Here is a 16,628-nt window from a genome sequence, read left to right on the forward strand (position 1 = left end):
GCACCTTGACCTCTGCTTCACCTCCTCCACTGGTGGTTGTTACCGATGTTTCCTGCAAAGAGCGAGGAGAACGTTGTTCAGGAATCTGAAACCTATCAGGTGACTTAATAGTGCTGCGGTCACGCAACTCATATGTACACTCAGCAGGGGCAGGTGTAGGTGAAGCAGGACGAGACCCCTGTTTCGGTTTCCCCTGTTTTTTGTTCTTACTTCAATATTGTTTCTGAACTTTTGGGCAGTCATCTTCATCAGACGACGCTTGTTGAGTTTGCTGCAGTTTTTGTTTCTTAGCGAAAGGCTTAACGCCCTAACTGTTACGGCCAACGGTCTTACAAGCCTCTGTAATATTTTTCGGTAACTGACAGGGTTTGTCGGCGTCGGGGACATCGCGCAGAACAATAGAGACTTGGAAACTTACTGCGTCCCCCTTGACATTAGCAAGGACGAGATTGCGTACCATGTCAAAAGCTCCCACGAGTCGCATTCCCAACTCCACAGCTGCCTCTGGTCCGTGTTCATCCTGAACACGCTTGATCACAGAGGGCAGGACAGCCATTGACGGGGTGCCAAAGCACCTAGTATAGACTGCCGCAAAAAGCACACCCCAAGTTGTACATTCATTTACGTCTGACACTAAGTCTTTCTGCAAACCGTCTGACACGAAGTCTTTCTGCAAACTAATTGTGAGGATTCTGTGTTTCTCCACAGGACTAGTGTTCAGGAATACTGCTTCCAGTTGGTCGAATTTCTCCACAAGCCAAAAAGGCATCTCTTCCTTATCCTGGGGACGCTTGCCCATGACCGCATTAACCATGATGGGACTAAGCTTCAGCCCGCCCCCGCCAACTGGATGCACGGCAGAACCCGGGAGGTTGCGGGTAATGTAATGAACCAGACCCCTAATAACCGATACTGCAGAGGCATATAGGGGTCTTAGTTGCGGAGCTGTTAACGCACCATTTAGAGGATGCGGGGTGTAAGCAGCTAACACAGGCTAAGTAGCGCCTGGGATCGACAACGACCCTTGTCTGACCGCTTTATAACGTGTGGGAGGGCACCATTAAACCAAACGGCATGCTGCCAAGCAGAAATCGGAATTTCCACTGTCCGATATGGAGTGTACGCAGCAGGAGCATCAGCAGGGGTGTAAGAGTGAAATACACCAGTACCAGCATATACCGCTGGAAATGTAACTCATGTGTAAAACAACTCAAATGGGTACACCACGTCAGCTGAGACCACAAAAATCACTGCCTGTCTCTCTAAAGAAACAGGGTATTCCTGCAAGTGATTCCGCACAGCTACACGACCGTGTGCTGGGATATCAACCGCAGCCATATCGATACAGTAATATAGAAGTACAATGCAATACAGAAATGCACAACTGGGTAGTAATTCAAAGAGAAAACAGTTTTAAAATATCAAGCTTGAAGAAACCTATGTAACTTTAGGCAGGTTTTATCCGTCACTATTGTCAACAGGAAACAATAGTGAGGGGGGTCGTAGACGGATATAAGCACTACTCAAGTGTCTCACAATAGGACCACACTTGTTGTCGGTGCCATGTTTCAAGGATTTCTGCTCATACACAGAACTGTGCACAGAGACCCAGGACATTAGTGAATTGTGGTGTACCAGAAACTCACCTCAGTACCTAGAAAACCCCAACCAGCTAGCAATCAGTGTCACATTAGCTCTTCGTCCTATAGCAAAGTAACCAATGATTAGACAACCTAGAACATGCGACTTAGGACCATCTTGGGAATGGTGGGAAGTGAGAACACTCTTGTTATACTCTCATACCAGTCCACAACAGGAGTAAAAAAGACACGGTAAGGTTAAAATATTTATTTTAACGACGTGATCTCATGCGCAGTATTTTAGACAACATAAGCAGACATATGATTAAGAATATTATGGTCAGCATGGTTACAATTCCATAAAATACAAAAGGAGGAATCATATTACGATGATAGTGCAAACAGGCTATATAGCGCCTAGTTTTAACACCCTCCCTATATAGGAACTTTGTATTATAAACTAAAGAAGGTCTCTTGGGCTTGTTTTGGGGGACCCCATTACCTTTCTGCTCAGTAAGTGTAAATTACATCTGGATCAGTAAGGCTCTCTGCATCCCTGGAATCTTCCAAGTGTGTGAAATCAATGCAAGTGTGCTATGATAAAGGTGCCAGAATCTTACTTGGCTCACAGCTGCCAAAATGTTGTGTCTAGAATGTGTTACACAAACATGCCGATAAACAGGCTCACATGTTATGATAACCTTGACGGCTCAGCACTCAATGTGCAGACTAGGGGCACAATGTGTGTCTAGAGATGTCGAAAAACAAACCTTTTCTCATGTGTAGACCTTAGTGAAGGCTACCTTACAAAAATAGCTATGCAGTGTTGTGTGCAAAAGCAGCAAAAGGTAAAATGGCGTTTAAATTTCTAATAAGCCATACTAACATAACATGCACGCAAAAGGAGACCCTAAACCATACTACACCATCTGCCACTCCTTGGGAGAGAACGGCACTGAGGCACTGAGGCAGCACTTGCGCAACAATATCACAGATAGTATGGGAGTATCGGCCCAAGAGGCACGCAGTATTCGCAGACCGCAGTGCCAAGCTGGAGGAAGAGAACATGCCCTTCCCAAGATGATCCAGCTTCTTGGATTCCCTGTCTGGGGTAGCAGAAGGGAATGCAGCCTTGGACTACCAAGCTCTCAGGGGAAGGGTGTTAGGTGAGGAAAATTGTCGCCCTGAGCCGGGCGGTAGCGGAGGGCAATCGTCCTTTTCACAGGAGCCCCAGTGTTGGGCTTGGACCTGATGTGGAGGAGGATGTTCGTGAGAGCTTCCTTGAAGAGCAGGAGGGGTTCAGAGGAGGTTGCCGTAAACTGAAGAACTTCTGTCAGGAGATTAGTCCTAAATGCCACTGAAGGGAGCTCAAGGCCCAATGCCTTGGCTGCCCTTCGCACCACCAAAACGTAAGATGCTCCCTCCTCCATAGCCACGGTAGGGGAAGAAAGCATGCTAAGGTCTGGAGAAGTGTCCAGACCACTGGCGTCACCCAGGTCCTCTCTCCAGTCTGGCTCTTCCAGCAAATCTGCTGAATGGTCCAGCGACCCCTCCCAATCTTCATCACCACATTCTGAGCAAACAGGGAACACCAGGGATGAACAGGGGTACAAAAATAGCACGTTGTGTTAGCCAACTGACGGGGAGAAGGCAAAGAGCGCAGGTGCTTCTTCGCCTCAGTCTTGTGCCTCGACTTACCCGAGGAATTCGAAGACTTGGAATGGGACGAGGTGGGGTTGCTACACAAGCGGTCTGGAGACTTTCTCCTCGAGGGAGACCGGGAGCAACGCAAAGCAGACTGCCGGGCCTCTAAAAGCTTTCCAGACCGCTCCGGCAAAGACTTTGCATTTATGGCCCGGCAGTTGGAGCACGACTTTGGGTTGTAGTCGTGCTCCAGACACCAAAGGCACACGAGATGCGGGTCCATCACAGACATCAGTTTGTGACAGGCCTCGCATGGTTTGATGCCGGTCCAACGGTGTGACATCCCTTGCACACCAGGAGTCTACGGATCGAAAATAAGTCAACAAAATGTCGAAAAAAGCGTATTCAAAAAGTGACTAAAGGGCTTGCTCTCTCAGCATCTGCGCTAGGCTAGCGCAGAAAATGAAAGAACAGACGTCAGCGCTCAGGGGCAGCGTCTAAGTAGGCACCGCAATGTCATCCCGGTGACCACGACATTGACGACGGACGCAGAGTCATCCGGCACCACCTATCGATGCACAGGGATACTCCCAAGTAATAAATGCTCCAGATCCAGGCTGAAAATTCTAAGGTAAGGAATCTATAACTGTCTCTTTCAGATTACAAACACACCTGTTCATTCACATATAGAAACTTCTCTATCTTCATTACAAACTTACCCAATAGAGACAAAAAAGCATTTCCAATGAACAATAAATAGAATAAAAACACAAGCTTCAGTGTCTCTGACCCTTTACCAGTGACACAAGAACTAACAGTAAATGTTAAGGCACACACGATTAGCTTATGCTTTGCTAAAAATGTATATGACCCAGAAGGCGAGACCTGTTGGCTATGCCAATACTTTCCACATACAAAATGTTTCAACTTTCATGACCACTGAGAACTGATATGTTTAGCGTCCAGTACTTAGGCAACTGTGACCTCCACCATATTTCAAAGCATACTGAGAGCTTTTCAGAGGGAGACCACGTTCATTTCTTTAACCGTGAATAGATCAGTGGTTACTCTGTGTTAAACATAACATTTTACCAGTGCATCACAACAGAATTATAATCTCACTCACTCGCCAACAAATCTTTTACATTCGAATTCTAAAATATCGACTAGGTTTTAAAGGCTTGCAGCGGAAACAGCAGAACTTAGTATCTTTCCCAGTGCTTCTTTCAACCCCAAAAGGTATGTTTTAAGTTAGTGTAGTTAACATGTTCATACTGCTTATGAGTGGCTCAGAATTTTCTGACTACTGTGTGAACCTCTGTTTGCAAAGGGATCACCATTAGTGAGATATGCAAAGTTTAGCACACTTGATAATTAATATGTGTGATAAAGTTCACACACTTTAACAAGAATTTACAATGACACATGGATTTGGTGTGGCAAGCACCAAAGGTTGTGTGTTATTCCCCCAAAACTTGGAATAGGTGAAATGTATCGCACACTATACATTCTGGACCCAGAGGAGTGAGATTTTATCAGTTGCGATAAACAGCATCTAACCCTCTAAGTCACTCATAAACTCGGCCTATGACCAGTCTCTTAAAATTGTAGTGATGCAATTCATCAATAGTCACCTCAGGCACAATAGGCTCACTCAAAGTAGGCCGAGAAGTTGATGGGTCATCCAGCAGCATCTGTCCCATGGGAGGAGTGTGTATTGGGGATAATAGAGGAGCCAAACCTAGTAAAAGAAATTACTTGATTTACTTTTGGATATGAACTCATTTATCAACTAAATATTGAGAGAATGTTTTAATGCAAGCATCAGAAAGCAAAATAGACATTGTACAAAAATTTATGTTTTGTGACCAGTGTGATCTACATGTGCCCTGCTAATGCTGGCTCACAGTCAGTCACTACACTAATGTACTGTATGTATAACTCTACAAGAGAAGTGCTAAAATTGTTCCAAAGGGCCCAGCACTGCCACATTTGATGTGCATGGGTGGCACAACAATCGGGCATGTGTTGAATCCTCACAGACCAACACTGGATTCTAGCAGTACAATACTTTGAGAGGTTCAAAAATAGAGCAGATCTTCTGAAATATCAAGTTTGTTCCACTATTTTGTTTCAAAATAGATAACAAATAAATGTAAGATAAACAAATGCATAACTGTGACGTTAGATGTCCAGGGACGGTGGAAAATTTTCCTCATGAGGCAGGACAGTCCCTATAAAAACAAAAGAGTGCTTACTGGGGATCTGAGATGACAGAAAAATAAAAGGACTAAGCAGAACAAGTCTGCTACTGTAATTAGTAGAAGCTTGATGGAAGGTTTTGCAGATCATGGAAAAATAACTGGCTAAGAGAAGTGGGATATTCTATGGTTTATGAACAGTAGGGTGGGGATGTTTACAACATTTCCAAACTTTTTTGGGTCACATGTAAAACTGTTATTGAGTTCAAACGGAGAGCGGGCAACATTACAAAACAGTTGATTGCATCTTTGTAGGAAGCAGGCTTTCTATATACTATACCAAAAAGGGGTATCGTGTGTGGATAGTCTAGTGGCTATCCAAAGGCTTTACAGTTGCTAAAGTAGATAATACTAATGCACAAGTTACTTACCTTCGGTAACAATATATCTATAAGAAACATTAGTAGTGATAGATTCCTTACCTTAGAATTACCCCCAGGCTTCAGACTGGATGCGGAAAGTTTTTCGTCAGCAGTACCCCTGCGCGTCGGTAGGTGTTGTCATGCGGCTCCGCGTGCATCGTTGGCTCCGGGATGAAGTCGCTGGAGCAACTTAGAAGCGCCCACACGCGCTGATGTACGTTCTGTACACAACTTTCCACGCCAGGAACGTAGAGCCATGCAAGAAACTGACCACTGGTGCCATGAAACTAGGGCCCTGAAAGGGATGACCTTAACCCTAAAAATCAGTTTGCAGAACAGGGAGGATGGGTGGGGCGGTAAGCAATCTATCACTACTAATGTTTCTTACAGATATATCGTCACCGAAGGTAACTTGTGCACCTGAAAGAAACATGTAGTGATGGATTCCTTACCTTAGAATAGATCCCCAGCAATACCAACCCCGGTGGAGGGTGTGCGAACCAAGATCACACCAGAAAGTCCTGGAGAACAGAACGGTCAAAGAAGCCGTCTCTCCAGACTTGGCTGTCCAGGCAGTAAGGCTTAGCAAACGTGTGCAGGGAAGCCCATGTCGCTGCCCCACAGGAGGCTCCCTTTTAGCCAAAGAATAACAAGCCTTAATGCATAGAACAAACCACCGAGAGATGGTCCGCTAGTGCACGGTCAGACCTTTCTTGGCACCCACGTAGCCAACAAAGAGCTGGTCATACACCGGAACTGTTGTGTGCAGTTCAGATAGAAAGAGAGTGCACGTTTTGGGTCCAAACTGTGTAGCCTCTTCCTCTTTTGAGGGATGCGGAGGCAGAAAGAAGGTGGGCAAACTGATGGTCTGCCCGATGTGAAAGGCAGTGACAGCCTTTGGCGGGAAAGATAGACGACTTCGCAGAACAACTTTGTACGGATGGACTGAGAGAAATGGAGGCTTAGAAGAAAGAGCCTGGAGCTCACTCACTCTTCTGGCAGAGGTGATGGCCACAAGGAAAGCAAACTTTATAATGAGAAGACGAAGAGGACATTTGTGAAGTGGCTCAAAGGGAGCACACATCAAATAAGTTAGAACGAGGTTCAAGTCCCACTAAGGCATTATGAAAGGAACAGGAGGGAAAAGATGAGTAATGCCTTTTAAGAATCTATTTACAACAGGGGACTTGAAAAGAGAAGGCTGATCTGGAAGCAGTAAAAAGGCTGAAATGGCTGTGAGGTAGCCCTTGATAGTGCCCAGAGCAGAGCTCTGCTGGGCCAAAGAAAGGAGAAAGAGGAGGACGTCTTACAGAGGGGCAGTAAGGGGATCCACAGCCTTTGCTGTGCACCATGCCACAAATTTATTGCACCTGCAGGCACATACCGTTTTAATGGAGCGACGCCTGGCTGCCAAGATGACATCACAAACTTCGGGAGGCAGGTCAAAAGACGTCAACAGTCGCCACTCAATCTCCACGCAAGGAGGTGGAGGCTGGACATGTTCAGGTGGAGGACCCTCCCCTGCTGCTGCGACAGAAGATCCTCCCAAAGAGGCAGATGAAGCATGGGATCGATCGCCATGCTGAGTAGCACGGGACACCATACTCTTCGAGACCAGTCTGGAGCCACAAGAATGACTTGGGCTTGGTCGCGCTTGATCTTCTTGAGCACTCTGGGTAGAAGTGGTATACGCAGAAAGGCGTACAACAAACCGCAACTCCAATCGCGACGAAAAGCGAGTGCCGCCTTGGAAATTTCAACGCGCAGAACTGATGACCTTGCGCGTTCTCTTCGGTGGCGAATAGATCTAACCAAGACTCTCCCCACTGCTGAAAGAGACCTTGCGCCTCGTCAGAGTTCAGATGCCATTCATGATCCATCATTCACTGGCGGCTGAGTTCGTCCGCCCTGGTGTTCAGCGAACCTGCCATGTGTTGAACCACCAGAGAAATGCCCTGATGTTCCAGCCATGTCCAGAGGCGCAGAGCCTCCTGACATAGGGTCCACAACCCCACCCCGCCCTGTTTGTTGCAGTACCACCTTGTGGTGGTGTTGTCTGTGAACACCTGCACTACTCTCCCCTTGACAGAGTGAAAGAATGCCTTCAGTGCAAGTCGGTTCGCCCGAAGCTCCAGAATGTTGCTATGGAGTCGGGACTACGCCGGAGACCAGAGGCCTCTGATCACCGCCTTTCACATGTGGCCGCCCCATCCCACGAGGGAAGTGTCCGTCACCACTGTGTGTTCTGGTTGGGGAAGGGAGAGGGATCTGCCATTGACCCGATCGCGAATCATGAGCCACCACTGTAATTGTTGTGCAGTGCCCTTCGAGATCTGGACGTGATCGGACAGGTTGCCCTGCTGCTGGGTCCACTGGAACTTCAGGTCCCACTGCAGAGCCCGCATATGCCATCTGGCATGATCCACCAGCAGGATGCAGGAGGCCATCAGGCCCAGTAGCCGAAGGGTCATCCTGACCGAAACCCGGGATAGAGGCTGAAAGATCGGTATCATAGCCTGAATATCCCAGACTCCCTGCTTGGGAGGATAAACCAAAAACGGCGCCAAGTCCAGAACCGCTCCGATGAAGGAGCTTCTGAGATGGAATCAGGTGCGACTTCGGCATGTTGATGGAAAACCCCAGCAAATGCAGGAGGTTGGCCGTAGTCTGGAGGTGAGAGACTACTGCCTGGGGCGAGCCCACCTTCAGCAACCAGTCGTCGAGATAGGAAAAGACTGGAACCCCTGATCTGCGCAGATGAGCTGCGACCACCACCGCCATCACTTTCGTGAACACCGTAAGGGCCCTGGTAAGGCCGAAGAGGAGCACCAAAAACTGAAAATACTCATGGCCTACTCTTATCCGCAGATAACGCAGGTGGGCCAGCTGGACGGTGATGTGAAAATAAACTTCCTGTCCAACGCTACCATCCAGTCTCCAGGGTCGAGAGCAGACAAGACCTGAGCAAGCGTCAACATCTTGAACTCCTTCTGGAAGAAGCCGTTGACGTCCCTGAGGGCCAAGATAGGACACAGGCCCTTGTCCTTCTTGGGGACCAGAAAGTAGTGGGAATAGCAACCAAGACCTACTCCTGGCCCAGGAACGCGCTCAATGGCCCCCTTGGCCAAGAGGGCAGTGACTTCCTGCTGAAGAAGCGCAAGATGGTCCCCCGACATGCAGTGGTACCGAGGTGGCATGGCTGGAGGGGTAGTCTTGAAGGGGAGGGAGTAGCCCCTTCGGACTATCTGCAGCACCCACTTGTCCGAAGTGATGTTGAGCCAGTGGGGGAGATGATGGCTAATTCTGCCGCCCACCGGCGTTTGATGATCTTGAAAGGTCGGACTAAAAAAGCTTTGAATTGGCTGCTGCGGGGTGGAGGTGGACTGACCCGCCCGCTGACCCCCAGAACCGCCTCGCTGGTTCCCACGTCCGCGCTGAGGTTGTTGCTGCGCTGGCCTATGTCTCTGGAATGAATATGTTGGAGCACCCCTTCCGTGGCCACGAAGGGAGCGAAAAGCAGAAGGGGGAGGAGGCCGAGTGGCTGAGAGGCCCAAGGACTTGGCCGTAGCCTGTGAATCCTTAAAGCGCTCCAACGCACTATCTGCTTTGTTGCCAAAAAGGTGAATGCCAGCAAAGGGCATGTCCATCAAGGTGTTTTGGACATCCCCCGAAAAGCCAGTTGTCCTCAGCCTGGTGTGGGGGAGAAGCGCCATCACGTGGAAATCGCCCTGCCCAGCGAGTCAACGGTATTAAGCCCACAACAGATGGTGAACTTAGCTGCGTCCCTCCCAGCTGCAATAGTCTAGGCGAGTACTCTCTGGTCCTCCTCCGGACAGTTGGGCAGCACCTGCACAACCGTGCCTCACACACAGTGGGAGTAATAGCCCAAGAGGCATGCAGTGTTTACCGACCGCAGCCCTAAGCTGGCAGGTGAAAACAGCTTTTTGCCAAGCTACTCCAGCTACTTGGATTTCCTATCCGGGGGTGAGGAAGGGAATGCGCTCTGAGATGCAGAGGCTTGGACAACCAAGCTCTCAGGGGTGTTGTGTTGGGAGAGAAAGAGGGGGTCGCCTGGAGCTGGGCGATGGCATCGGGCCACGTTCCTGTCCACAGGAGCCCCTGTGTTGGTCCTGGACAAGTGCCCAAAAGAACGTCAGACAGTGCATCATTAAAAGGCAGCAAGGGCTCCAAAGAGGTTGCTGCCGGATGAAGCACTTCTGTCAGGAGGTTAGTCCTGACGACCAGTGTAGGGAGTTCGAGGTGGAGAACCTCGGCCGCCCTATGCAACACCATTGCGTAACTTGCTCCCCCCTGCGTAGCCATGGAAGGAGGAGACAGCATGCCAAGGTCAGGCAAGGTGTCTAGACCACTGGCATCCCCAAAAATCCTCTGCCACGTCCGGGTCATCACCGCAATGTTGTGCGAGACGGTCCTCAGACCCCTCCCAGTCTTCCCCTTCCCACAAAGTCTGTGAAACAGGCTAAAAATAAGGAGGACGGACGTAGGGATAGAAAGGCCCCATCGGCGTCGGAATAGGCGTTGATCGACGCCATTCCGGCGCCGCGTCCTGTTCAGGGCTGAAATCGGGGACCACATCGTCGGTGGTACCGGACGACGTCAGAGGTGGGGTCGACACCAGTGGAGGTGTGATCAGGTCAACCGGTGTCAGCCGGGATCTAAGTCCAGACCCAGGGAGGTCCTGCAGCTCCGGGGCCAGAGCAGACAGCGGCGCCGGGGTCGGACCCACTGGTGTCGGAAGGGCAGGACCTCCAGTCGGGCCCGCGGGTCCTGAAGGCGCGCCGGCAAGGCCAGACTGTCCAAAGAGTCGAGCCATGGCAGCAATAAACTCTTGCACCTGTGCAGGCGTCACCGATGGATCCGTAAAATATGGGTAGGTCGGCAGCGACTCCACAGGCTCTGCCGGACTGTTGGGGTGGCACCACCCGCACCCTCAGCCGCGACGGGTGAGGGCAAGCCAAAGAGGACGGCACTTCTTCGACTTCTTCTTGGAATGCTTCGACTTACCTGACCCCGAGTGCGAAGACTTCGATCCAGAGGAACGATGGTGACGGCTCCGCAACCGGTCCCTCGACCTCCCATGGGAATGGAACCTTGAATGGCGTGGAGCCGACTGCCGGACTTCCAGCAACTTTCGGGACCACTCCCACAACATTTTCGTCCCGACATCATGCAGTGACAGTCCCCACAGTTCTTGTAGCCGGGCTTCCCTACGACACCAGGAGTCGACTCGAAGAAATGAGGTAAAAGGCCTCGAAAAAGCTCAGTCAAAAATTGACTGGGGGGGAACTTTCTCTTCCCGGATCTGCGATTGCTGGCCCGGAAAAAGAAAGAACTAACGTCAGGGCGCGTGGGTGCGTCTAAGTAGATCCAGCGACTTCATCCCTGTTAGCAGTTCCCTCAGAAGGATGGGTAAATCTTTTCACAACTTTTGCACATAATCGAGTTGCCTGAAACATGTTTTTGAAGCTAATCGACTTCTTAGAAACAAGCATGAATACGCCGCAGATGACATTCTGGCTGTCTATTCTCAACACCCAAAGATGACATTTTATCAACAGTTTTTATTGAGTTTTGGACACATCAAACAATGGGTGGGCGCTGCCACCAAGCAAGACTAAACCCACACCCATGAACAATCCTTTCTCTCTTCACACCAGTAACTCTTGCCATCAGTGAATAGAACACGCCTGTCAACATATTGTGTCATTCCAGGGCACACAACCGATGTTGTCAGTACAATCCAGAGTTATTACATACACATATATAATATGCCACACAGGTATTACCCAAAGGTGTTAAAAGATTATATATGGTATACAAATGACATCACCCAAAGGTGTTGAGACATTTACAGTAGACAAGGAGCATTAAAGTAAGACATACATTACAGCACTTAGAAATATTTATAACATATTTGGTCCGACCGAACTTTTAAAAATACCACCTTTATTTAAAATTTCCTTAAATGATATCATTACCTCCAGTACATTTTTCGATGATTGGGATTTTAAAACCGTAAATAGCACGTTTTCTGATTTACAACAATCTGCCGCATTTTCTAGCAATGAAATGCTAGAAGACACATCAGACTTTAACGCAATGTATTTTTTCATTTTTTATTAAAGAAAAATAACTTATACACAAGGCAATAAGACAATACATTCGGACATGTGTTCAAGGAGGAGGGAAACTGCAGTACAATATAATACAAACATCATTGATGCGAGGGGGGGGGGGCCAGTGAGGAAACAAGATCAGTAATCATAAAGGCTACACGACATTTGGAATGCCGGGTCAGGGGGAAAGGGGAACCTCTGGGGTCTCCACGAATGGAGGCGTGCATACATTTCCATGGTAGGAGTTACATTGGCTCCAAATTTTATTCAATTTCCTGGGTTTACCCTGTGCCACATATACCGTCTTCTCCCTGAACATACACCAGTCCATGTTCTCCTTCCATGCCAAGACCGTGGGCGGCCGCTGGGAACCCCACAACTGCGCAATGTCTCTCTTAGCAATCATATTCCCGAGGGTCGCCCACTGCATCTGTGCCACGTCATAGTCATTCAGTTCCCAGACATTCAACAGGCAACGCCTTGCTTCGGGCAATAATGCCACCCCGTGATTCTTTCCATCACAGCATGTACACAATTCCAGAATGCCACCACCCCCGGGCACTCCCAGATTATATGGAGGAAGGTTCCAACCAGTCCACAACCACGCTTACATAACCCATTCACTGAATAACCCATATGAATCAAGCACGGGCCAGTGACATATATCCGATGTAGGATTTTAAGTTGAACGAGACGGAGACAGGCCGGAATCGCGACCTCCTTCGGCGAGGATAGCGCCGACTGCCAGTCCTCGTCATCCAACTCCAAACCGTCGCTGGTCCAATCCTCCCTGAGCCACACCAACAGATCAGTTCGATTATTAATCAATTTCTTATGTATCAAAGAAATAGTGCTGTCGGGCAAAGGCCATCTAGCACCCGATCTTCTAGTGGGGAGGATTCGGGGATGTCAGTACCCTCAGGAAAAACCGAACTCAACGCGTGGGTAATCTGTGCATAACGGAAGAATTCCCTATCACTCAGTTCATACTCTATCTTCAGTGCCTCGAAGGTCTTGATTTTACCCTTGACCCATAGATCACTCACCCTACTAATACCAATCATTTCCCACTTTTCAAATCCCTTCGTCTTCCACAGGCAACCCAGTCTTTCAGACGCATAAAGCGGAGTCACACGGGTCAGTCGATCCCTCCATCCCGTTGCCGCAGTCGCATCATGCCACACTCATACCGCTATCTTAGTGGGTCCCGAGAGTTCCCTTCCCGCTGCTTTGGGATAAAGGGCCCTGTTATAGTCCCCACCCGGTAACAAGTACTTATCCATCTCGAATGCGGGGTTAGAGGCTGGTCCATACATTCCATGATTAATCGCTCTCAACTGAGAGGCCCAATAATATCGCCTGATATCCGAAGTGCTATACCTCCGTCGTACCAAGGAAGCGTGAGCTTGGCGAGGGCAATACGCGAGCATCCATCCCAGATCAATTGTCTCTGCAAACTCTCCACCTCCCGAAAGTAAATCGCCGGAACATCATCAAACGTATTCTGAAGCGCATATAGAAATCGCGGTAAGGACATCATTTTAAAAAGAGCTGCGCGCCCAAGTGGTGAAAGCGGTAGCCTGAGCCAGCCCACAACGTCAGATTTTAACCTCTGAAGAGGAGGGAGCAGATTACGCTCATAACGAGCCACGGGATCTAAAGTTATAAAAATCCCCAAGTACTTAAATCCCGTCTGCGACACCTGGATGGGACAACGGCGCAGTAAAGGGGGGTATCACCTGAAAGCACATAGACACAGGACTTGGTCCAATTAATCACAAGGCCGGAGTTCCTTCCAAACGAGGAGAGCACATCAAACAATACATTCAATGACTTACGAGCGGACGTAAGGTACAACAAAATGTCGTCAGCATAGAGCGATATGCGATCTTCGAATTTCGGGGTCCACTGAATACCCTTCATCGTAGGCTCCCATCGCAGCCAGGCAGCCAGGGGCTCAAGGGGAAGGGTGAAAAGAAGTGGAGATAACGGACAGCCTTGCCGAATACCCCTCCCAAGAACAAAGGGCTTAGAGACTCGACCATTCACTACCACCTGTGCCAATGGCTCCTCATACAAAAGTTTCACCCAGCCAATGAAACCAGGACCAAAACCAAATTTCGCAAGAGCGGCCCAGAGGTACGGCCACTCCACCGTATCAAAAGCCATCGTAGCGTCCAAGGAAACCAAAATGGCAGGCTCACGCAGCGACGCCGCCCTCGCGAGAACACCGTGCAAGCGCCTCAGGTTCAGTGCTGTATTACGGTGTGGGATGAAACCGGACTGATCTGGATGAATCAAGTCACTAATTTCTTTTATCAAGCGGTTTGCAGCAACTTAGCAAGAATCTTTGGTTCGGCGTTCAAGAGCGAAATGGGCATGTAGGACGTACAGCGATCTCGCGGTCTCCCCTCCTTGTGAATCACCACGATGGTAGCAAGATGCTGATCACGAGGAAGGGAGCCGATGTCTCGCGACTCTAGAAACATATCACGGAGATACGGCACCATTTTGTCAGGACGCAGCTTGTAGAGTTCGATGGGCAGACCATTAAGGCCCATAGCTTTGCCCGAGCGCACAGTGCGAATAGCGAGGGCCACCTCGTCAGCTGAAAATGCAGCGTCCATTAATTCCCTATCTGAATCCGACAAGCAAGGCAATGCAATGTCACGCAGCAACAGGTGGGAGTCCTCCTCCGGTCTATCGGAGACTGGGGAATAGACATTTCGGAAATGTTCCGCGAAACACTCGACAATCTCAGTCGGATCAGTCGCACACACTCCATCAAGTTTCTCAATCACAGGAACCACACGACTCGCCCTCTCCTTTTTATCCAGCCAAGCAATCAGTTTCCCAGCCTTATCTTCCACATCATACTGTCTGCCCTGCTGCTCTCTACTCATGACTTTAGCGGCATCCGTCACCAGAGCTCTATAATCCAGTTGTTTGAGGCTGAGGGCATGAAGCTTTTTACGAGTCACACCCGGTTCCAAATCCCTTTCTAGCTCAGTTATTTCAGTCTCTAAACGGACCACCTCCTCATTCTTACTTTTCTTGGCACCAGCGATTAACAATAATGCCTGTCCTCGGATGACCGTCTTAAATGCCTCCCACAGTGACACAGAGGAGGACACGGACCCCTCGTTCTCAGCAAAGTACAGATCAAGGGACTTAATCAGCTCAGCATGAGTTTTGGGGTTACGAAGATACCAGGGATTGATCGGGGCAACCCGTCCCTCGACACCCATACTAGTACCGATCTGGAGCCACAGTGGGGAGTGATCTGATATACCCCGGGCCAGATGTCTAATCTCCCTGACAGAGGAGGCCTGCACCACCGGCATCAAAACATAGTCAAGTCTGGAGAGACTACCGTGGGCCCCAGAGTGGAAGGTGTATTGTACCTGTCCCAGATGCATCAACCTCCAACAGTCTACCAAACCCAGAGTCTCCAAAAACCCACTTAACCAAGACTGTGACCTAGTGAGGTCTCTGGGGGGGTAGCGATCTACACTACCGGAGACAACTGAATTGAAATCTCCGCCCATCACCAGGATACCATCTGGGAGCCCCAGTACCACACGCCCAAGATCAGCAAAAGTCGAGGTCTGTAGACCAGGCAGGACATATACAGAAATCAGTAAGACCGTCCTCCCCTCCCACCTCCCTGTGAGAGCAGGGTAGCACCCCCTGTCATCAAGGATCATGTTGTCTATTTCCAAAGGGAGAGAGTTCCTGACTAGGATGCCCACGCCCCTAGAACCAGTAGTGAACCCAGAGTGTACAGCAAGTCGATATCCTCGCCGATTCATGGCGTGACAAGTGTTTCCAATCAAGTGCGTCTCCTGCAACAACACAACATCAGGGGAGAGGCGTCTCAACAGTTGCAACACTACTCCTCGCTTTATCGTATCCCCCCAACCCATTGACATTCCAACACAGTAGTTTCAACCCACTACCCCCCCATCCCGGAGATGAATGCAGAATCCACCCCATAGCGAACACAGTACCCAGATCCAAGAATAAAACAATACGTTGCCTTGAGAGGAAGTGAAACATACCCAAACTCCCCCTTCCACCCCCCAACATGAACCCGTTCCAATACCCCCCACCCCTGCGTTAGACTCGAAAGCATCCCCAACTTGCAGTGTGCCTGTCGCCCTAACCTTAAACTAGTCTACAAAAAGAAACCCAGAGAAGGAAAGAGTCCCACTCCCCCCACCACCCTCGGGTATGCCACCATAAATCACATAAGTATGAAAGACATCAAACCGAGCTGTATAGCATGTTAATTGTTCGGAAATCAGGGACCGCATTGTCATTCTTGCTCCGGCATGCCACCCTCTGCTCCACCCGAGTGTTCCGTTTGCGTTGCTAATGTATCCAGCCAGTCACTCACGCTCTCGGGACGATCAAAGAAAAACGTCCGGTCCTCATATTCGACACGGAGCCTGGTTGGAAATAGCATTGCGTATTTCAAGTCCATGTCTCTCAACCGTCGCTTCACCCCCTGAAACCCCATCCTCTGCCTCTGAACGAATTGGGTAAAATCCGGGTAGAAGCTCAACTTTGTGTTTTCAAACTTCACGGGCCTCCCACCCACGATGCCTGCAGGATAGAGTCTCTGTCCCTAAAGTTGAAAAT

At 49.3% G+C, this 16,628-nt stretch overlaps 1 protein-coding gene across 2 annotated transcripts in view; it reads right to left on the reverse strand.

Annotated features, from left to right (window-relative positions):
• BRDT (bromodomain testis associated) overlaps positions 1-16,628 on the reverse strand; it is a 2,469,968-nt gene that overhangs the window by 793,952 nt on the left and 1,659,388 nt on the right. For both annotated transcript variants that reach the window (XM_086953938.1, XM_086953937.1), the window contains one exon: positions 4,859-4,965. In XM_086953938.1, the coding sequence (XP_086810064.1) occupies positions 4,859-4,965 (107 nt within the window). The remainder of the gene's footprint in view (positions 1-4,858; positions 4,966-16,628) is intronic.

This window comes from Lissotriton vulgaris, chromosome 1_1 (assembly GCF_964263255.1).
Source record: "Lissotriton vulgaris chromosome 1_1, aLisVul1.2, whole genome shotgun sequence".
Taxonomy (NCBI): Eukaryota; Metazoa; Chordata; class Amphibia; order Caudata; family Salamandridae; genus Lissotriton; species Lissotriton vulgaris.